This window comes from Nycticebus coucang, chromosome 6, assembly GCF_027406575.1.
Source record: "Nycticebus coucang isolate mNycCou1 chromosome 6, mNycCou1.pri, whole genome shotgun sequence".
Classification (NCBI taxonomy): domain Eukaryota; kingdom Metazoa; phylum Chordata; class Mammalia; order Primates; family Lorisidae; genus Nycticebus; species Nycticebus coucang.
Genome location: NC_069785.1, coordinates 112,250,174 through 112,272,522, shown reverse-complemented (window position 1 = coordinate 112,272,522; position 22,349 = coordinate 112,250,174). Strand labels below are relative to the sequence as shown.

Here is a 22,349-nt window from a genome sequence, read left to right as displayed (position 1 = left end):
AAAATAAGTGTTTATAATTGTGCATCATTTTAATCTAGGATTCTTCATATTTCCATTCCAACTGAAATCCAACCTTGAGCTCTCTCCTTCTTATTCTCAGTTTTTGCCATTAATAGAACAGGCCTTCTTGTATTTGATTTTAAGTAGAATGTACATTGTATTTTGTCACTTCCTTACCTTTGTTCCTATCAGTCTCTCTTCCTGGAATGAGAAATGTCTTTTCATATCACTTTCTTCTTTACATGCTACAAATCTTATGTACTCCTGGCTGAATTTTAGCGCTCAGAATAAACTTAGAGATTGTGTGGTACACCTTTTTTTTGTATACTTGAAACTATTAAAAACGCATGATGGTAAGGGACAAGAAGCTAGTTAATAACAGAGTCGGAATTAGAATTCAGAGGTCAACTCTCTTGTTTGCCACTCCAGACTTCTTTTTCTTCTGTGCAGCTGAAAGTCATTGCCGTGCATTAAAATCTCTTTATTTTTCCATCTTTTCTTTAAATCCTTTCCTTACCCAGAACATTTAATACTTCACTTTTTCCATTCTCCCATGTTATTTTTTTGTTGAGAATATACTTTATATAGTAAAACCTTATGGCCTGGGGGACTATATTTTATTAATTATAATTTTCTACCATCCTTGCACGTTTAATAGTAAGCAAATGTTAACTGAATTTAATTTAAAATAATAATCATCATAAAATGTTTCTTACCCCATTACAAGTTTAGAAAAGTATTCAATTTCCTTGGCTTACTGTTTTGTTTTCTTGAAATACAGCTGGAGAGGCTTTAAATGTCATTCCTGGTCCTCAGGAAAAGAAAGCTCAAGCCAGTTTAATGTCTCCTGGTAGACGCAAAAGGTAAAAGCTTTTGAAAAGGGATGTTACCAATAACTGTATTTGGTTTTGTTTTGTTTTTAATAATTACACCAGGATACTTACATTGTGAATGAAGTAGCAAGACTGGATTAAATTCTAATCTTCTATTGGAACCATTCCAAAGTATGGTATCTTTTTTTGACATTCTAACTTCCCTAAAATTGGGTTGCATCCTTCAATTAATGGCACATCAATGTTTCATAGGAAATAATGGTTTTTCTACGGTATAAAATGTAGAAAATGGAGACACCCATAGCTCAGTGGGTAGGGTGCTGGCCACATACACTGAGGCTGGTGGGTTTGAACCCTGCGTAGGCCAACTAAAACATCAGTGAAAATTACAACAACAACAAAAAATATCTGGGTGTTGTGGCAGGCACCTGTAGTCCCAGCTACTTGGGAGGTTGAAGCAAGAGAATCACTTGAACCTAAGAGTTTGAGGTTGCTGTGAGCTGTGACGCTACAGCACTCTACCCAGGGCAACAGCTTGAGACTCCGTCTCAAAAAATAAAAAATAAAATGTAAAAAGTGGCTTTTCTATAGTATATATTTCACATATAAAATGATATATCTTACAAATGATGTTATCTCAAAGTTTTTGGAAATACCATATTTTTAAATAAATGTAAATAATGCCATTTTGTTTTATGGTCCACAAATGCACATTTAAATTTCTAAATCAGTTGATAGAATCTTTTCAGGTACAGCCTGGTGTGCTAGCTTGAGTGTATAATCCCAGACTCACGATTGCTGAAAGCCCAGGAGTTTGAGGCTGCAGTGACTATGATTGTTCACTTCAGCCTGGGTGATGGAGCAAAACCCTGTCTCAAAATAATAATAATAATAATAATGAAAAAGTTATAAAGGAGTCATTTCAGGCCAGGCATGGTGACTCGTGCCTGTAATTCTAGCTCTCTGGGAGGCCGAGGTGGGTGGATTGCCTGAGCTCAGCAGTTTGAGACCAGCCTGATCAAGAGTAAGACCTCATCTCCAAAAAAAATAAATAACTAGGCATTGTGACAGGTACCCATAGTCCTAGCTAGTCAGGAGGCTGAGGCAAGAGAATTGTATAAGCCCAAGAGTTTGAGGTTGCTGTGAGCTATGGCACCGTGGCATTCAACACCAGTGAGACTCTGTCTCCAAAATAAATAAATAAAATAAAAGTCATTTCATGTACAGTCTTTCTTTTTTCTTTTCTTTTTTGTGTTTTTTTTTTTTTTAATTAAATCATAGCTGTGTACATTAATGCGATCATGGGGCACCATACACTGGTTTTATAGACCGTTTGACACATTTTCATCACACTGGTTAACATGGCCTTACTGGCATTTTCTTGGTTATTGTGTTAAGACATTTACATTCTACATTTACTAAGTTTCACATATACCCTTGTAAGATGCACCGCAGGTGTAATCCCAACAATCGCCCTCCCTCCATCGCCCTCCCTCCATCCTCCTCCCCCCTCCCTCATGTACAGTCTTTGAGGAAAAATGTTTCTGTCTATGAATCTTTGAAGGATATTTCAGTAAAGAGAGAATAGTTTCAAATTGTTTTTTCTTGTGTCTGATCTGCCTAGTTATGAGTATTTTAATTAGAGTTTTGACACTTGCTTGACTCCCCTTCAAGGAAGACCTCAGCCTCCTTTATTACGACCTCTATTGCTTACCTAAAAGCAATGGAACACCAATATCAATATATAACATTACAAAAAGCCAGGCGTGGGGGCTTGCACCTATAATCCTAGCACTTTGAGAGGCTGAGGCAGGTGGCTCGCTTGAGGCCCAGAGCCTGGACAACAAAGCAAGATTATATCTATACAATAAAATTTAAAAATTAGCCAAGCATGGTTACACACACCTATAGTCCCAGCTACTAGGGAGGCTGAGGGAGGAGGATGTTTCGGCCCCGGTGTTCAAGGCTGTGGTGAACTATGATCTTATCACAGCACTCCAGCTTGGACACCAGAGTGAAATTATGACACTAAAAATGAATGAATATAGACATTTATTTACAAGAATCTTGTTTTATGAAGTCTTTATATGCACATACTCTATTTCTCCATTCTTCCATAAACCCAAATAGAAAAGCTGATCTCATCCTATTATACGTGTAGAATGGGTGAGAATGGCTGAGCTTACCTTGCTTCAGACCACATAGTCAATGATGAAACTATTGCTCAAATTTCATTTCTTCCTAATCCAGGCCTACTAATGCTTTTTCTACTTCACTGCCCTTTGTTCCTCCCACAAATACAACTGGCCCTTGAACTGCGTGAATCCATTTATACTTTAATTTTTTTCAAGCAAACACAGATTGAAAATACAGTATTCACAGCATGTGAAACCTACATATACAGAGGACCAGTCTTTATATACAGGTTCCCTGTGGCAGACTGTGGTACTCGATTATTTGCAGATTTTAGTATGTGCAGTGGTCGTGGAACCAATTGCCTTGTGGATATGGTGAGACAGTTGTATTTGTTCTGTCACGATGATCTTGAAGTTATATTTGTTTATGTAGTTATTTTTGAGTCTGTTAGACATAGTATTTAAAAGACAAGCTTTTAAAATGTATTTCAGTGAATCACAAAGGAAAAGTACCACTTCGTCTGGCCCTCATTCAACAATACGGAATTTCCAGGATCCAAACGCATTTGCAGTAGAAAAAGTAAGTGACCTTCCCAAACTTTGCAACTTGAAATATTCCTGAATTTTAAAATACTGATATATACACAGATGTAGGTATATGTGTCCCAAATAAGAAACAGTAGTAATTTTAGAAAACTGTAAATATGTTGTTGTTATTATTGTTGGATTATTTAATATAATAGGATATTTTACTGGGTTGAGAAAAAATCTTAAATGACAAGCTAAAGAGTGTTAAACTGTTCTGTAAGCAGTGAAGAAAAGGTGGTATGGCTTGGCGCCCATAGCACAGTGGTTACAGTTCTGGCCACATATACCGAGGCTGGCAGGTTCAAACCCAGCCTGGGCCAGCTAAACAACAATGACAACTGCAACGAAAAAATAGCCGGGTGTTGTGGCGGGCACCTGTAGTCCCAGCTACTTGGGAGGCTCAGTGGTGAAAGATCTGTGAAAACACATGTAAATCGTGAAAGTTGTTATGTTCAGGTGTTAATATGGAGTGAGCCACCACAACTTATAAGTTTATTTCTACTCAGGTTTATTAAAGCTATCTAGCTTTCTTTTTGGCTCGGTGAGCACCACCATGGCGCTCAGCAAGAACAAGCGCCTTATGAAAGGCGGCAAAAAGGGAGCCACGAAGAAGTGGTTGACCCATTTTCTAAGGAAGATTGGCATGATGTGAAGGCACCTGCTATGTTCAATATAAGAAATATTGGGAAAACACTGGTCACCAGGACTCAAGGAACCAAAATTGCATCTGATGGCCTCAAAGGTCGTGTGTTTGAAGTGAGTCTTGCTGATCTGCAGATGATGAAGTTGCATTTAGAAAATTCAAGCTGATTACTGTTCAGGGCAAAAACTGCCTGACTAACTTCCATGGCATGGATCTTACCTGTGACAAAATGTGTTCTATGGTTAAAAAATGGCAGACTGTGATTGAAGCTCATGTTGATGTTAACACTATCAATGGTTATTTGCTTTGTCTGTTCTGTGTTGGTTTTACTAAAAAATGCAACAATCAAATATAGAAGACCTCTTATGCCCAGCACCAACAGGTTCGCCAAATCCAGAAACAAATGATGGAAATCATGACAGAGAGGTGCAGATGAATGATTTGAAAGAAGCTGTCAAAAATTGATTCCAGATAGCATTGGAAAAGACATTAAAAAAGCATGCCAATCTATTTATCCTCTCCATGATGTCTTCGTTAGAAAAGTAAAAATGCTGAAGAAACCCAAGTTTGAATTGGGAAAACTCATGGAGCTTCATGGTGAAGGTCGTAGTTCTGGAAAAGCTTCTGGGGACGAGACAAGTGCTAAAGTTGAACGAGCTGATGGAGCTGATGGATATGAACCACCAGTCCAAGAATCTGTCTAAAATTCAGGCTTTTAATAATGACAAATAATCCTATTTGTGAAAAAAAAATGAGCTTTTATTGATAGGTGAGACTATCATGTTATTTATTTGAAAAGAACCTGTCTTTCTACTAATATTGACTTTCTTTTCCAGCAAATGGTTATTGAAAATGCACGTGAAAAAATATTAAGCAACAAATCTCTTCAAGAAAAGCTAGCAGAAAACATTAATAAATTTTTGACTAGGTAAGCTATATATGGTTAACACACCTAATGGCGTTTTGTCTAATTTCATTACTGTACTAAAGATTTTCTTTTCTTCATTACAGTGATAACAATATTGCTCAAATACCCAAACAAACAGATAATAATCCTACTGAGCCAGAGACTTCAATTGATGAACTTCTGGGACTTCCGGTATGAGTGGATGTGTGTGTGTGTGAGTGTGGTACATATACCCATATTTATTTAGAGACAGAGTCTCGCTACATCACCCTCTGTAGAGTGCGGTGGCATCACAGCTCATAGCAACCTCAAACTCTTGGGCTTAAGTGATTCTCTTGTCTCAGCCTCCCAAGTAGCTGGGACTACAGGTGCCTGCCACAATACCTGGCTATGTTTTTATTGCAATTGTCATTGTTGTTGAACTGGCCCGGACTGGGTTCAAACCTGCCAGCCTCGGTGCATGTGGCCGGCGCTGTAACCACTGTGTTATGGGCGTCAAGCCCATATACCCATATTTAAAACTGATGGTATTTTGGTTTTATTTTAAAAGCATTGCCAACAAATCTGATGTATAAAATGATTTAAAGTAATAAGGTATGGCTTTTCTTTGTTACCCAAATGTAATCTCTTCCTGAAAACATGTTAGGGACTTTTCAAATGATCAGACTCTGTTTTTCATTACTTAAATGTTAAAAGTAACAAAATGTTACTAACCCATATAAAAATTCTGAACCAACTTTGCCAGACATAGTAAAATAATTTATTACATCCATGAACCATTCAACCCTGGATTTCTAAGTCTTTAATACTTAAATATTCTTTAGTGAGTATACTCGTATATAATAAATAACAATACTACACAGCATTTATATAAATTGCATTTCTTTTATACTACTATAAACTATAATTTAAAGAAATAATGAAATAATATGTTAAAGACATGTAATGAAGCCAAACAATATTTAACAAAATAAAATTTGTGGGACATTTTTAGAGAGAAAAGTTACTAACCAAATAAATATTTGTCTATATAAGACTTTCTGTTAAGAGAAGAAAGATGGGGCAGCGCCTGTGGCTTAGCGGGTAGGGCGCCAGTCCCATATGCCGGAGGTGGCGGGTTCAAACCCAGCCCCGGCCAAATTAAAAAAAAAAAAAAAGAGAAGAAAGATGAGGGCTATATTCAGGGTTGCTATTCATTGGTGATAAAAACAAAAGAGAGTGAGCTGCTAAAGGAGGAATCTAACAATATATTTTAAGGTTTGTTAATGTGTAAATACTCCTTGAGAAGAGTAGCTGCGATCTGATTTTCGCACATCCTATTCCTTGGACCTTTGGACAATGTAAACATTTTTATTGGCATGCCCATGTGAATTCATTGCAGCGGATTTTTATTTTTTTTATTTATTTATTTATTTTGAGCTAGAGTCTCACTTTGTGCTCTGGGTAGAGTTCCATAGTATCCTAACTCACAGCAACTTCATATTCTTGGGTTCAAGTGATCCCCTTGCCTCAGCCTTCTGAGTAGCTGGGACTACAGGTGCACACCACAATGCCCAACTAGTATTTCTATTTTTAGTAGAGACAGGGTCTCACTCTTGCTCAGGTGAGTCTTGAAAGCCTTATCCGCCTTGGTGATCCACCCACCTCGGCCTCCCAGAGTGCTAGGATTATAGGCTTGAGCCACCTTGTCCGGCCAACAGCAGATTTTCTTTCATTAGAGTTATGGATGAAACAATTAAATTTTTTTTTCTCCCGGCCAGCGCCTGTGGCTCAGTCGGTAAGGCGCTGGCCCCATATACCGAGGGTGGTGGGTTCAAACCCGACCCCGGCCGAACTGCAACCAAAAAATAGCCGGGCGTTGTGGCAGGCGCCTGTAGTCCCAGCTACTCGGGAGGCTGAGGCAAGAGAATCGCTTAAGCCCAGGAGTTGGAGGTTGCTGTGAGCTGTGTGAGGCCACGGCACTCTACCGAGGGCCATAAAGTGAGACTCCGTCTCTACAAAAAAAAAATTTTTTTTCTCTGTGTCAGTTCTGCCAGTACTTTAAAAAGCCTTTTCTGTCTTAACATTTAACGCATACATATCCTCTCTTCTTTTCTTTCTTTTTTTTTTTTGTTTTTGGTTTTGTTTTTTTGAGACAGAGTCTCACTATTCCCTGGGTACAGTGCCCTGGCATCATAGCTCATAGCAACCTGAAACTCCTAGGCTCAAGTGATCCTCTGGCTTCAGCCTCCCCCGCCCCCCAGTAGCTGGGATTACAGGTACCTGCCACAACACCTGGCTAAGTTTTCTATTTTTAGGAGAGATGGGGTCTCTTGCTCAGGCTGGTTTTGACTCCTGAGCTCAGGGAATCCACCCACCTCGGCCTCCCAGAGTGCTAAGGTTATAGGCATGAGCCACCATGCCTGGCCTCTAAATTTTTATAATCTACAACTCCTTTCTTATGTTTTCTCCACAAATAAGTCAAATGATTACTATATTTAGTATTTGTGAAAAGTTACAAATTCAGATTTAAATAACAAGTTTTTGAAACAGTATAGGGAATTTTGTTTTTAAAGCATAAACATACAAGGACAAAGAACAAAAGAGGACAAAAGAAAACAAACATTTTTGGAAGCTAAAATGCAAGGGTTCTAAGCCTTTAAAGAACAATGGTCTGAAACAAAATGCAAAGAAGTAGTACCAGTACCTCTGAAAGTAAGTGTGCATGTGAGCCTGCAAACAGGGCAACAAGGTGCAAAACTTAGGAAATAATTAAACTCCATGTTTATTCTTCATTCCACATGTTCCCCTAGAAACACTGTTGCCAGGCATGAACTCTCCCAGCAAGAAATCTGACTAGCTCAAAAGAAAAGAACTGAAAATACAGATGGTTCTACAAAATTATTCTATAGCTAGCTTACTTGTACAAGCTTATCTCCCCCACTATTGGCACAAAGGTTGCATGTAGCTTTTGCATACTACTTTTATTATTATTTTCTTTTTTGTAAAAGAATAGATTTAGGGGGTGCAAGTTGATGCAGTTTCTGGCCAGGGCTGGGTTTGAACCTGCCACCTCTGGCATATGAGGCCGGTGCCCCACCCCTTTGAACCACGGGCGCCGCCCTGTCATTTTATTTTTTTTTCTGAGTCTATAAGCAAAGATTGTTCAGCATTTGAAGAAAGCATTTAATATGAAGAAATTAAAGTAGATAAAAAGGAATATAAAGCATTCTATACTAAACTAATATGGAGAAAGTTGAATGCAGAGCATGATTTTATTTCTATCCATATACATACGGACAGTCCCTATATTTATTTTATTTAAGTTTAGGAATACATTTGCTAAAGTAGTTAACTCTAGGAAATGGAATTAAAGAATTTTCACCTTCTGTTTTCTAGTCTTGTTTTATTATAAATGAGCATAATGTTAATCAAAAGACATTTTCTTGAAGGGAATTGTTTTTACATAAAATTTTAAAAATATGAAATGTCTACTTATTTTCCTTGTATTTAACCATTTAAATTTATAATTAGGATTATACCTTTATCTTATTGAGTTCTGTTTTGGTTTGGTTTTTAGAGTGAAATCCATATGTCCGAAGAAGCTATACAGGATATATTGGAACAGACAGAATCAGACCCAGCATTTCAGGCACTCTTTGATCTTTTTGATTATGGTAAGTAGACTGTTTCTTTCAAAGCAGTTAGAAGAAAAAGGTTCACCAATTTTTTTGATAATTTAGCCAGAGTAGAATAGCATTCCTAGAGCATCTGAAAATGTTTCTATTTTCATTCTGCCAAACATTGCATAGATATGTGAAAGAGGTTATTTATTCTTGCTTTTACCAAAGAAGTTTTCAGCCGGGCACAATGGCTCACGCCTATAATCCCAGCACTTGGGAGACGGAGGTGGGTGGATTCCCTGAGCTCACAGGTTCAAGACCAACCTGAGCCAAAGTGAGACCTCATCTCTAAAAACAGCCGTGCATTGTGGCAGGTGCCTGTAGTCCCAGCTACTTGGGAGGCTGAGGCAAGAGATTACTTGAGCCCAAGAATCTGAGATTCCTGTGAGCTATGACACCACGGCACCCTATCAAGGGTGACAAAATGAAACTCTGTCTCAAAAAAAAAAAGTTTGCAGCTGTAACAATGGAGAGATTAGTTTTTTGTCTTTGTAGGCATTTTTGCCAGTCACTGTATGTACCACAAGAGAGTGGTACAAAAGGAATACAAAAAATTGGTAATTACTTTCAATCTTGAGATCTAGTGTGGTAGTTCTCAAAGTGCAATTTCCCAAACCATTAGTATCAACATTATCTAAGAATTTGTTAAAAATGCAAATTATTGGCTGGACACTATGGCTCATGCCTATAATCTTAGCTCTTAGGGAGGCCAAGACAGGAGGTTTACTTGAGTTCAGGTGTTTAAGGTCAACCTGAGCAAGAGCATGACCTGTCTCTACTGAAAGTATAAAAATTAGTGTGGCGCCCATAGCTCAGTGGGTAGGGCACCGGCCACATACACCAAAGCTGGCAGGTTCGAAGCCATCCCGGGCCAGCTAAACAACAATGACAACTACAATGAAAAAATAGCCAGGTGATGTGGCAGGTGCCTGTAGTCCTAGCTACTTGGGAGGCTGAAGCAAGAGAATTGCTTAAGCCCAGGAGTTGGAGGTTGCTGTGAGCTGTGATACTACGGCGCTCTACCCAGGGCAACAGCTTGAGATTCTGTCTCAAAACAAAAAAAAAGGCTTGGCATCTGTAGCTCAGTGGCTAGGGCACCAGCCACATATACCAGAGCTGGCAGGTTCGAATCCAGCGTGAGCCTGCCAAACAACAATGACAACTACAACCAAAACATAGCCGGGCGCTATCGCGGGTGTCTGTAGTCCCAGCTACTTGGGAGGCTGAGGCAAGGGAATTGCTTAAGCCCAAGAGTTTGAGGTTGCTGTGAGCTGTGACTCCATGACTCACCCTACCGAGGGTGACAAAGTAAGACTGTGTCTCAAAAAAAAAAAAAAAAAAAATCAGCAGGGCATGGTGGTATGCACCTATAGTTAGCTAGTTAGGAGGCTGAGGTAGGAAGAGCTCAAGCCAGGAGTTTAAGGTTGTAGTGAGCTATAATGACACCACTGCACTCTAGGCAGGGCAACAGAGCAAGACTGTCTCAAAAAACAAACAAATTATCGCCCACCTAGGAGATTCTGGGATAGGGCTAAGTTTAAGAACCACTAATCCGGTAGAAAAATGTTTATGCTTATAAATGATATAAACAACACAACATTTTGAAAATATTCAGAAAACCATAAATTAAACCAAAATTTAACATGTGTTTGCCCACTCTTAAGCTATGTTATGGATGCTTATTTTTTATTTTCGATATTTAACTAATTATTTTCCTATTCCCTTTTTAACAGGTAAAACAAAGAATAATAAAAATATATCACAAAGCATTTCCAGTCAATCAATGGAAACCAATCCCAATATAGTCTTAGCAGATGAAACTAATCTAACAGTTAAAGGTTCTTTTGAAACAGAAGAGTCTGGTAAGAATTTAATTTGTTAACATCACTACAAATCTTAGTATTAGTCTAAAAATTCAAAGTCAGAGCATATTGTTCAGTTTGGAAGTTGGGTCCTTTTTTGTATTCTTAATTTTCTCTCCATTAAAAAAATTATAGGCCTTTGGTACTTTGATTAAAAGGTGAATTTTTGGTATTCTTTCCTTTATAATGAGGCAGACTCCTGACGTGCACCATTTAGTGTTAATAGTGTCAACCATTTAGTCAAAAGTCTGTAACATTTAATTTTATTGAGGCACAAATTTGAATCCCTGATCTCTGTAAGGTTCATTTGTGGTATCAATCATTCAGCCTGGGGCAGCGCTCAGTGAGTAGGGCTCTGGTGGGTTCAAACCCAGCCCCAGCCAAACTGCAACAAAAAAATGCCGGGCGTTGTGGGCGCTTGTAGTCCCAGCTACCTCGGAGGCTGAGGCAAGAGAATTGCTTAAGCCCAAGAGCTGGAGGTTGCTGTGAGCTGTGATGCCATGGTACTCTATGGAGGGTGACAAAATGAGACTCCGTCTCTTAAAAAAAAAATCATTCAGCCTGATAATGTGAGTTTTTTTTTAATACAAGTGACACATTTTTATTTATTTATTTTTTTTCTAAGACAGTCTCACTTAATCACCCTCGATAGAGTGCCATAGAGTTATAGCTCGCAGCAACTTCAAACACTTAGGTTCAAGCAATCTTCTTGCCTCAGCCTCCAAAGTAGCTGGGACTACAGGCACCTGCCACAACACCCGGCTATTTTTTTCTTTTCCTTTTTTTTTTTTTAAAGAGATGAGGTTTCCCTCTTGCTCAGGCTGGTCTCAAACTCCTGAACTCAAACAATCGGTCGACCTACTTAGGCCTCCCAGAGTACGGGGATTGTAGTCATGAGCTCCTGCACTTAGCCTGGTATGTGAATGTAGCTGCTCAACATCTATATTTCATTCATCTAGGGGAAATTATATATGATGGTGATAGTCTTGAATTTTGTGATTGATGACATTTAAAGTCTATTTCTACTATATCTACCAAGTCAGTACTTTATACTTCTCACTCTTCATGAAGTTGTTTTTTTTTTTGTTTGTTTGTTTGCTTTTTTTGAGACAGAGTTTTTGTCACCCTCAGTAGAGTGCTGTGGCATCACAGCTCACAGCAACCTCAAATTCTTGGGCTCAAGCAATTTTCTTGCCTCAGCCTCCCAAGTAGCTGGGACTATATGTGCCCCACCACAACACCCAGCTATGTTTTGGTTGTAGTAGTCATTGTTTGGCAGGCCCGGGCTGGATTTGAACCCACCAACTCCAGTGTATGTGGCTAGCACCCTAGCCGCTGAGCTACAGGCGCCAAGCCTCTCATGGAGTTTTATATGACAAATAATTAGCCTATAATAATTACTGAATGAGAGAAAGCAGTGAATAAATTCATCTTAATTTTTTTTAATGTATTTCAGTTTTTTCTTTTTTTGAGACAGAGCCTCAAGCTGTCACACTGGGTAGAGTGCCGTGGCATCACAACTCACAGCAACCTCCAATTCCTGGACTTAAGCGATTCTCTTGCCTCAGCTTCCCAAGTAGGCACCCACCACAACGCCCAGCTATTTTTTGTTTGTAGTTGTCATTGTTGTTTGGCAGGCACAGGCTAGATTCAAACCCACCAGCTCTAATGTACGTAGCTGGCGCCTTAGCCACTTGAGCTACAGGTGCCGAGTCTGTATTCCAGATTTTTAAATAAAAGTCTTATTATGAAATATAACACACAATGTGACTGGGTACTGTGGTTCACACCTATAATCTTAGTACTTTGCAGGGCTGAGATAGGAGAATGATTGCGCCCAGGAGTTTGAGGTTGCAGTGAGCTGCGATGACACCACTGCAGTCTAACCCAGGCAGGAAAATGAGACCTTGTCTCAAAAAAAAAAAAAAAAAATCTGGGAGGCCAGGGCAAGTGGATTGCCTGAGCTCATGGGTTCAAGACCAGCCTGAGCAAGAGCGAGACCCCCGTCTCTAAAAAAGCCAGGCTTTGTGACAGGCACCTATAATCCCAACTACTTGGGAGGCTGAGGCAGGAGAGATCACACAAACTAAAGAGTTTCAGATCGCTGTGAGCTGTAACATGACGGCACTCTACCCAGGGTATGGTCAACAAAGTGAGACTCTGTCTCAGAAAAAATTAAAAAGGGGTAAGAAACAAATCCTCCAGCTACTTGGGAGGCTGAGGCAAGAAAATCAGTTGAGCCCAAGAGTTTGAGGTTGCTGTGAGCTGTGACGCCACAGCACTCTACTGAGGGCGACATAATTAGACTCTGTCTCAAAAGAAAAAAGACAAAAAGAAACAAATAGTATTTTCTCACAAAGTCTTTGCACTTCATTAAGAAAGTACTTTTTCTGAATTTATGTGGCTTAGATATAATTTTCACTGTTCTCCACACAGTAAGGATTTAAATGTTTTCTGCACCCACTATCATTTCACCCGTGTCACCTTACCAGAATTACAGGTCTCCTTATCTCTGGGGGACATGACCCCAGTGGTGCCTGAAAATGTGGTGTACCGAACCCTGTACAGTATTTATTCCGGTTTTTTTTAACACGTAACGTAACTATGATAAAGTTTAATTTATAAAGTAGGCACAATTAAAATTAATAAGCCAGCAATATTATAACCATATAGGGTAATAAAAGTGAAGTGAATGTGATCTTTCTCTCTCTCAGAATATCTTATTGTACTTTACTCACCTATTTTCAGACTGCAATTGACTGTAGGTAACTGAAACCATGGAAAGCAAAACCACTGATAAGGGAAATTACTCTCTATGAAATTTGACATACCTTTTCTAGGGTTTTTTTCCCCTATGTTTTTCTTTTTTTTTTTTTGCTTTTTTTTGCCTTTTTTTTCCCCTATGTTTTTCCTTCTGGTCCAAGTTAATGTTTTCTGTCCTAAAAAAAAATTGAGTGCTGTAAGATGTAGTATATTAATTCTGTGTTGTTTTCTGAAACACCTTTTCCTCCATCTATCATACTTAATTTTTCAAAATCTCCTCATATAATACTTCCTTTATAATATTTTCTCATGTCCCATAGGCAGAAAGAGTTTCCTTCTATTCCTATGTTATTAGTTTTTACCAGGCTTTCTGTTCTCTGTCTCTGTGGTCCCCAAGCCCTGGGCCCTGGCCAGCATGAAGGGAGCAAAGCTTCTTCTGTATTTAGGCTGTCACTACATTACCACATGAGCTCTGCCTCCTGTCCCTTCAGCTGTGTCATTAGGTTCTCATAGCAACACACATCCTGCTGTAACCTGCTTGTGTGCAGGATCTAGGTTGCTTGATCCTCATGAGACTGTAATGCCTGATGATCTGAGCTGGAGCTGAGGCAGTGATGCTGGTGCTGGGAGTGGCTGCAAATACAGATTATCTTTGGCAGAGAGGTGGTTGCATTATAGTCAGTTGTGTAATTATTTCATTATATATTACAATGTAATAATAATAGAAATGAAGTATACGATAAATGCAATGTGCTTGAATCATCCTAAAACCATCCCCCTCCCTTCTAGTCTTTGAAAAAATTATCTTCTATGAAACAGTACCTGCTGCCAAAAAGGTTAGAAGCCACAACTATATCTGGGTTTTTTTTTTTTTTTTTTGAGACAGAGCCTCACTGTTGCCTTGGGCAGAGTGCCGTGGCATCACAGCTCACAGCAACCTCCAGCTCCTGGGCTTAAGCGATTCTCTTGCCTCAGCCTCCCAAGTAGCTGGGATTACAGGTGCCTGCCACAACGCCTGGCTATTTTGGGGTTGTAGGTGTCATTGTTGTTTGGCAGATTCGAGCCCACCAGCTCTGGTGTATGTGGCTGGTGCCTTAGCAGCTTTAGCTACAGGTGCTGAGCCCCACAACTGTATCTGATTCCTTGACTGTACTAATCTCTTCAAGATCAGAGCCTAGATCATTCATCTTTGTATTTTAGTACCGAGCCTGTGATTGGTCTTTAGTAAATATATGAATGTTAAAATGGTAAACATGAGATCAGATGTCAGTCATGCAAAATGTACTTAGTGCCAGCTGGCTGCTGTAGCTCAGTGGTTAGCACGCCAGCCCCACCCACCAGGGGCAGTGAGTTTGAACCTCGCCTGGGTGGGGTATGGTGGCTCACTCCTATAATCCCAGCACTGTGGGAGGCTGAAGCAGGTGGGTCGCTTGAGCTCACCAGTTCAAGACCAGCCTGAGCACGAGTGAGACCCTGTCACTAAAAATAGCCAGGCTTTGTGGTGGGTGCCTGTAGTCCTAGCTACTAGGGAGGCTGAGGCAAGAGGATCTCTTGAGCCCAAGAGGTTGAGTTTGCTGTGAGCTATGATGCCATGGCACTCTTCCAAGGCGTGACAGAATAACACTGTCTCAAAAAAAAAGAAAGAAAGAAAGAAGAATAGCAAATGTACTTAGTCCTATTTCATTAAGAATATATCGCATATGTTGGACGGGAGCAGTGATTCACGCCTATAATCCTAGCACTCTGGGAGGACTAGGAGGGAATATTGCTCAAGACCAGAAGTTCCAGACCAGCCTGGACCAAGACCCCCACCTCTACAAAAAATAGCCAGGCATGGTGGTGTGCACCTGTAGTTAAAGCTACTGTCTAAATTTTGAGGCCAGGCACGTTGGCTCACACCTATAATCTTAACTCTCTGAGAGGCTGAGGTGGGTAGATCACTTGAGCTCAGGAGTTCATGAGCCTGAGCAAGAGCAAGACCCTGTCTCTACTAAAAAATAGAAAAATTAGCCAGATATAATGGTACAGGCCTGTAGCTAACTACTTGGGAGACTGACACAAGCCCAAGAGTTTGAGGTGGCTGTGAGCTATGATGCCACAGCACTGTACTTTAGCCTGGAGCAACAGAGTGAGACTCTATCTCAAAAAAAAAAAAAAAAAAAAAAAAACCTGTGTGTTTAGAGTTGTTTTTTTATATGTATTGTATTGGTAAATATATATTTTTAAACTTCTATACTTTTTTCTTCATTGTGTTATTTTCCACAAAATAAGTAGGAAACAATTTGACACTTGTTTAAAAAGGCATCAGTAATTAGTATCTGTAAATATTTTGATGCTCAGAAAATGGGGGATGTAGTGAATCAGACTTCCACTTACTGATATGCTAAACATTAGTTACTTCTTTGACAAAATAGATTTTATGGTAAGGAAGACTACTTCAGAAGTTGAACATACCAGGTCTTTTTACCATCCTGTTGTTTTGCAGGTGTTCAATCTTGTCAGCCCCCATTTTGTACATCTTATCAGAACGATGATACATTAAATGCTTTGAAGGATGGAGGCAACCATGATGTGATTAGACAGGAAACCCAAGAAGATTTTTCCCAAATAACCTCCAGCATCCAGAAAAAGGTCTTTAAAACAGCTGTACCTACTGAACAGAAGTGTAATCTTGACATTACCTTTGAGTCTGTGCCTAATTTGAATGACTTTAACCAAAGAGGAAATTCAGATCCTGAATGTAATCCACATTGTGCTGAATTATACACCAATCAGATGTCCACTGAAAATGAAATGGCTATAGAGATCGAAAAGAATTCTTTGTCTCCAAATGTGCCGAATGAATCTCAGATTCAGCCCGATCAGGCTGATATACCAATAACTTCATTTGTTTCACTTGGTGGTGAAACTAACAATGAAAAGTTAATTCTCTCTGGGAAAGGTTCTCATCTTCTCTCCCAAAATACTTCATTAACTGGACAGCCATCTAAAAAAAGTCAATTTTGTGAAAGTTCTAGTGATACGGTAAGACTGAAAACTGATTTTGGTGGTTCCAAGTCACCAGATTCTAGTGAAATCCACACAAGGAAAATTGAAATTAATAGTGTTTTACCAATTATGTCACAACTATCAAATTGTCAAGATAATTCTATACTTCAGAGTAAAATATTACCTGTATCTGTTGAAGGTTCAGGTTTAAATGTATCTGGACAACAAGTAGAAATTCATCTTGGAGATTCGATGTCTTCAATTAAACAAACATCTAGTGATTCAACATCTGTTGCATTAAATCATACAGAAAATGAAACTCAGCCATCCAAGTCTGAGCATTCACAAGAGCCTTCATCATGTGTAAAAGAAGATACTATTCTTCTCTCGTTAGGTAGAAATGATAACTGTGAGGAAGTTGCACTGATGCCTCCAGAAAGCAATCCTATGGAGAATAGTCACTCTGTTCCTTCAGAATCTGTGTGTACTTCAGTGGCGGAGTCTCACTGTGAGTCCCAAAATACTGATGATAAACCTAGTGACAACTCAGCAGAGATAGATGCATCGAATATTGTCTCTCTCAAAATTATCATTAGTGATGACCCATTTGTTTCCTCAGATGCTGAACTTAACAGTGCTGTTTCTAGTATCAATGGAGAAAACTTACCAACTATAATTTTGTCTTCTCCTACTAAATCATCTGCCAAAAATACAGAATTAATTAAAAGCCTATCTTCAGAAGACACTGCAGGTACCATTGTATCTGCTGAAGTAGGAGATTCAACCTCAATGGAACAGAACCTTCTAACATTCAAACCTGAAGACTGCACAGTAAACAACACTCAGAATGAAGATGGCATTGCCTTTTCAGCCAATGTTTCACCATGTGTTTCCAAGGATGGAGGATTTATACAGTTGATGCCAGCCACAACCACAACTTTTGGCAATCCAAATAACATTTTGATAGCTACTTGTGTGACTGATCCAGTAGCCTTAGGAACTACTGTCAGTCAGTCTAATGTAGTGGTGTTGCCTGGGAATTCTGCACCTATAACTGCTCAACCCCCACCACCTCAGTTACAAACACCACCAAGATCAAACAGTGTATTTGCTGTCAACCAAGCTGTGTCACCAAACTTTTCACAAGGTAATTTTAATAACATACTGAAGTTCATTTCTCTGGGCTGGGATATAATTTCATGTGTGGTTATTGCTTAGGAGATACTAAATCATGGATAGGTGGGATGAGAAGACTCCTAAATTTGTGATTATGCTTCCTCTTCATGCTAGCTAATTTTTTTTTTTTTTTTTGAGACAGTCTCAGTCACCCTTGGTAGATTGTCTTGGCATTATAGCCCACAGCAATCTCAAACTCCTGGGCTCAAGGGATCCTCTTGCCTCAGCCTCCCAAGTAGCTGGGACTACAGGCATCCATCACAATGCCTGGCTATTTTCAGAGGTGGGGTCTTGCTCTTGCTCAGGTCACAAACTTCTAAGCTGAGGTGATCCACCCACCACAGCCTCCCTGAATGCTAGGATTACAGGTGTGAGCCACAGCACCTGGCCTTATGCTAGCTAATTAATTCAGTGAAACTTTTTTTTTTAATCTAATACACGTAGTAAGCCATGAACTTAAGCGGTTTATTTAACTTTTTTCTTTTCGCAATTACTTCTCAATATATGCGCTAGTTATGGAAAGAAATAAGCGATGAGAAACAGAAAAGATGCACTAATTCATCTCATAGCTATGCCCATAAAAACTCAATGTTGTAAGAGATTACTTTTTTTTTTTGGAGACAGAGTCTCCAGATGTCACCCTGGGTAGAGTGCCGTGGCATCATCATAGCTCACAGCAGCCTCCAATTCTTGGGCTCACACGATCCTCTTGCCTCATGTTTTTCTATTTTTAGTAGAGACGAGGTCTCACTTTTTGCTCAGGTGGTCTTGAACTCATGAGGTCAAGCATTCCACTGTGCCCAGTTGGGAGATTACTTTTTAATAGTTATTATGGTCAGTACTCTTGAAGTTATCTATTTTGAGAGACATTCATTTCCTCCCTTTGTAAAATCCATTCAGTTTCTCACTGCCTTCCACCTTCTACCATTGACCCCTGTCTTTAGAATTCTTTGCTCACAGGGGCCCTGGTAGCATTTATTGCATGCTATTTTATATGCACTTAGTGATTGTTAGGCCTTTCATGATGGTCATATTTGATTATATGTTTCTCAGAGATAGTGCTTATTACACATTGACCTACATTTCCTTGTGTATTTGTTCTCAAGCTTCTCCCCTTCCCTTTTTTGTTGCGTTCAATATCAACAATTAAGTATTAAACCCAATGGATCTGTGTCACATGCAATTACAAATAAAACAAAGGAGAGGTCAGAATTGTACAGAATGTGAGAATGTGGTGCTTGAGCTAACACTTAGACAAATAAGGTAGGATTTAGAGTTAAAGGAAGGAATTCTTTATAGCCAACAGAAGTAACACCAACATAAGTCGGTATTTGAGAGTGCAGAAAGTTGCATGAAAGTGATGAGGTCAACCTGATGGTGACTGTATTAGAAAAAATTTCATTTATATGGCAAGAATGAATTATGATAGCTGCGGACTATATTGATGAATTCTAAGGACCAAGTAGGCATTGCACCAATAGTTTTGTCTGGTTACCTAATACAGTAGGTTGGGGTTATGAGTATATTCTTGGGCTATCAACATTCAGTTGGGATTCTAATTTTCTGGTATGTTATAAGGTTCAGACTTAAAGTGTCGACCACTCATTTTCTAATTAATTTTACTGCTCTTTCTAGAGGGGTCAAGATATATTATAATACCTTCTGGCTGTACAGTCTTATACTTGCTTGAGATGGTTTACCACAACAGAATACCATTAGACTACTTTAACATTTATATCAAATTTTTCTTAAATAGCCTTCTTTTATTCAATTTTTTAAAGAGAAGAGTAGATTGTAAAGAAGAGTTGTTCTTAGAATTTATTTCAGAATAATAATTACTTTGGTGTTTTATACTAAAATATTTGGGAGAAGAATGTTTTTCGTCTTTTTTAAAATTAATTTATTTTTTATTTCAGGTTAATATAAGAGTACAAACCATTAGGTGAGGTAATTTACATGTGAAAGGCTGAAGTCAGAGTTGTCGCAGTATCCTACACCCAGGGAGTGTGCCATATATCCATGCATTGTACCCATTGGGTGGGAAGCTATTGGACCCCATCCTTTTCCCTTCTTAGATTTAATTGCGGAAGAAAATCTTAATGTGAATTTTTTTTTTAGGCTCTGCCATAATAATTACTTCTCCAGTCCAACCTGTGCTTCAAGGAATGGTAGGAATGATCCCAGTATCTGTGGTTGGACAGAATGGAAATACCTTTTCTGCTCCTCCTCGCCAGGTAAGATTTATGAACTAAAAGTGGTGCAGTGAAGCTTTTCAAACATAGTATAATTAACAGGTTTTTCTCTTCTAGGTCCTTCATATGCCTTTGGCAGCCCCTGTTTCAAATAGAAGTAATCCTCAATTTTCCATCCCTCCAAAATCTCAGAAGGCTCAGGGACTAAGAAACAAGCCTTGTTTAGGTACCTATTTTTAAATTCATTAATTTCAACCTCACGTCTCTATATGTTCTTAGCGTCACCTGAATATTTTCTTTGTGAATACCTATACTGTTGGGGTTCTCATGGACCTCAACCTGGGACAGTGATCAACAAGGGAGACAGTGCTGGAAAAATCAAGTACATCAAACTGTTATCATAAAGCCTGGAAGCCTGAAACGACACATACTGTTTCATGTGCTAGGGAGCAGCCTGAAACAGTGCATCCCTGGTCCTGCTGCTTAGGAGTCTTTTATTGGGTACAGCAACAGAATAAACCTGCAAGAATGTATAGCAGTCAAGTTTAAAAAATGTGAGAGAAGAGATTATGGCCCCCAGGAAGGTTGGGTGAAGAGTAATGGTGGGATATACAGGGATACAGGGTAATGGAACATCTGAAGCAGCCAGATAACAGGTGCACAGAACAGAGTGGGGAAGAGCAAATCTCAGCTTCAGGCAGACATCTTTGCTTTCCTAATCTAAATTACTAGTTGATGGTTTCAGCTGGCTTGTACTGCTGAATTTCCCCACACACAGATAGTCATGCAGACATTTACCCCACTGGGCAACCTCCAGATTCCTTTCTTCTTAATTAGAAGCACAGGGATGGCCTGCTTGCATGCTTTACCCTGAGTTGAAAAGCCTGTGGGGAACTCAGCCTACCTACCTCCCACACTATACCATTTCACCAGCAAGTAATATCTTACCTTTGCTTGTAACAGATGTCACAGGCAGCCAACTTTGTTATTGAACGGCTTTAGTTCTGAGAAAGTTGTTTCCTTTATTGAACTTTAGCTTTTACCTGCTAATCCTTAGTTTATTCTTTGCAGCTATCCCAAAATAAGTGTAATTCCTATTTTTCCCAGCAGCTTTAAAGCATTTAATGAATGTGTTGTGTACAGTATTTGTATGAGAACTTCAAGGAGTACTTTTCGAATTTTAGTGTGTATATGAACTACCTGAGAATCTTGTTAAATGTTAATAGGACTGGAACAGGGCCTGGGATTCCTCATTCTACTGTGTAACAAGCTTCCAAATCATGCCAATGCTGCTGGTCCTGGATCACATTTTGGGTAACAGGGCTTTAAAGTTTACAAATTTTACCTTACTGTGTTTCCTATTTTAGTCAGTGGCTCAACCATTTATTTTCTCATCAAAAACCTGGGCGGGGATCACTCCTTATGTACATTCACTCCTTATGTACATTTCTCCTTTTTTTTTTCTTTAAATTATTGGGGATTCATTGAGGGTACAAGAAACCAGGTTACACTGATTGCATTTGTTAGGTAAAGTCCCTCTTACAATCATGTCTTGCCCCCCAAAGTCTCCTTTCATTTTTTAAAATTTTTATTACCTATTCATCTAGAAGCAGTATTTCTCCTTTCATAATTTAAGTATTCATCATTTCTCATCTAAATTATATTAGTGTTGTCCTCTTGTTCTCTTTTAGTACTCTCTATTTTTTCAATCCTATAACTGCTAGCTGAGTAACTTTTGACCCCTCAAATACAGATCTAAATATTTTGCTTCCATGTCTAGAAACTTTCAGCAATTCTTCGTTGCCCACGAGACAAAACTAAAATTTCTGAGGCTGAAATACATACACATTTATCATCTAGTTACTATCAACCTCTCCATTCTCAACTCTTTTACCACATCCCAGGATGGACCCTTTGTACCAACCTTACTTGCTGCTCCACTCAGTGGTCTTCCTGTCCTTATCTCTTTACCCATGCTGACCCCTCTACATAATATTCCCTCTTCCTCACCCAACTCTCCCACTTAATCTGGTTCTTATTTATCCATCAAATTTAAATATAACTTGATCTTAAGCATTTTTAATTAGCAGTGGCTAACGTGAGAGTATTCCACTTTTTTTTTTTTTTTTTTTTTTTTTTTTGAGACAGTCTCCCTGGATAGAGTGGTTTAGAGTGGTTTAGAGTGGATAGAGTGTCACAGCTCACAGCAACCTCAAACTCTTGGGCTTAAGCGATTCTCTTGCCTCAGCCTCCCAAGTAGCTGGGCCTATAGGCGCCCACCACAACGCCCAGCTATTTTTTTGTTGTAGTTGTCATTGTTTAGCAAGCCCCAGCTGGGTTTGAATCCGCCTGCCTTCGTGTATGTGGCCAGCACCCTAACCACTGAACTACAGGCACCGAGCCCACTTTTATTTTTTTGTTTAATTCTTAGCCAAACCTATGATACAGCAGTTAACATATTACATTGTGAATGTTTCTTCTTCACTAGTCTGGTCTTAAGAGCAGCGATTATACAGCAAACTCAATAACTGCTATGATCAGTTCTGCAGTGCCTTAAGCTAAAAGGTGTACATCTGTTGATGTAGGATTAAGTTGTATTT

At 39.2% G+C, this 22,349-nt stretch overlaps 1 protein-coding gene and 1 pseudogene across 2 annotated transcripts in view; both read left to right on the top strand.

The window, feature by feature from the left end:
• Positions 1-22,349, top strand: part of LOC128587660 (protein NPAT) — a 64,064-nt gene that overhangs the window by 29,363 nt on the left and 12,352 nt on the right. The window contains exons 7-15 of one of the 2 annotated variants that reach the window (XM_053594047.1): positions 782-863; positions 3,461-3,548; positions 5,036-5,127; positions 5,211-5,298; positions 8,666-8,762; positions 10,502-10,630; positions 15,879-17,528; positions 19,676-19,791; positions 19,867-19,975. In XM_053594047.1, the coding sequence (XP_053450022.1) occupies positions 782-863; positions 3,461-3,548; positions 5,036-5,127; positions 5,211-5,298; positions 8,666-8,762; positions 10,502-10,630; positions 15,879-17,528; positions 19,676-19,791; positions 19,867-19,975 (2,451 nt within the window). The remainder of the gene's footprint in view (positions 1-781; positions 864-3,460; positions 3,549-5,035; positions 5,128-5,210; positions 5,299-8,665; positions 8,763-10,501; positions 10,631-15,878; positions 17,529-19,675; positions 19,792-19,866; positions 19,976-22,349) is intronic. The other variant, XM_053594048.1, reaches the window with a different exon arrangement.
• LOC128587664 (40S ribosomal protein S3a-like) lies at positions 4,110-4,990 on the top strand (annotated as a pseudogene).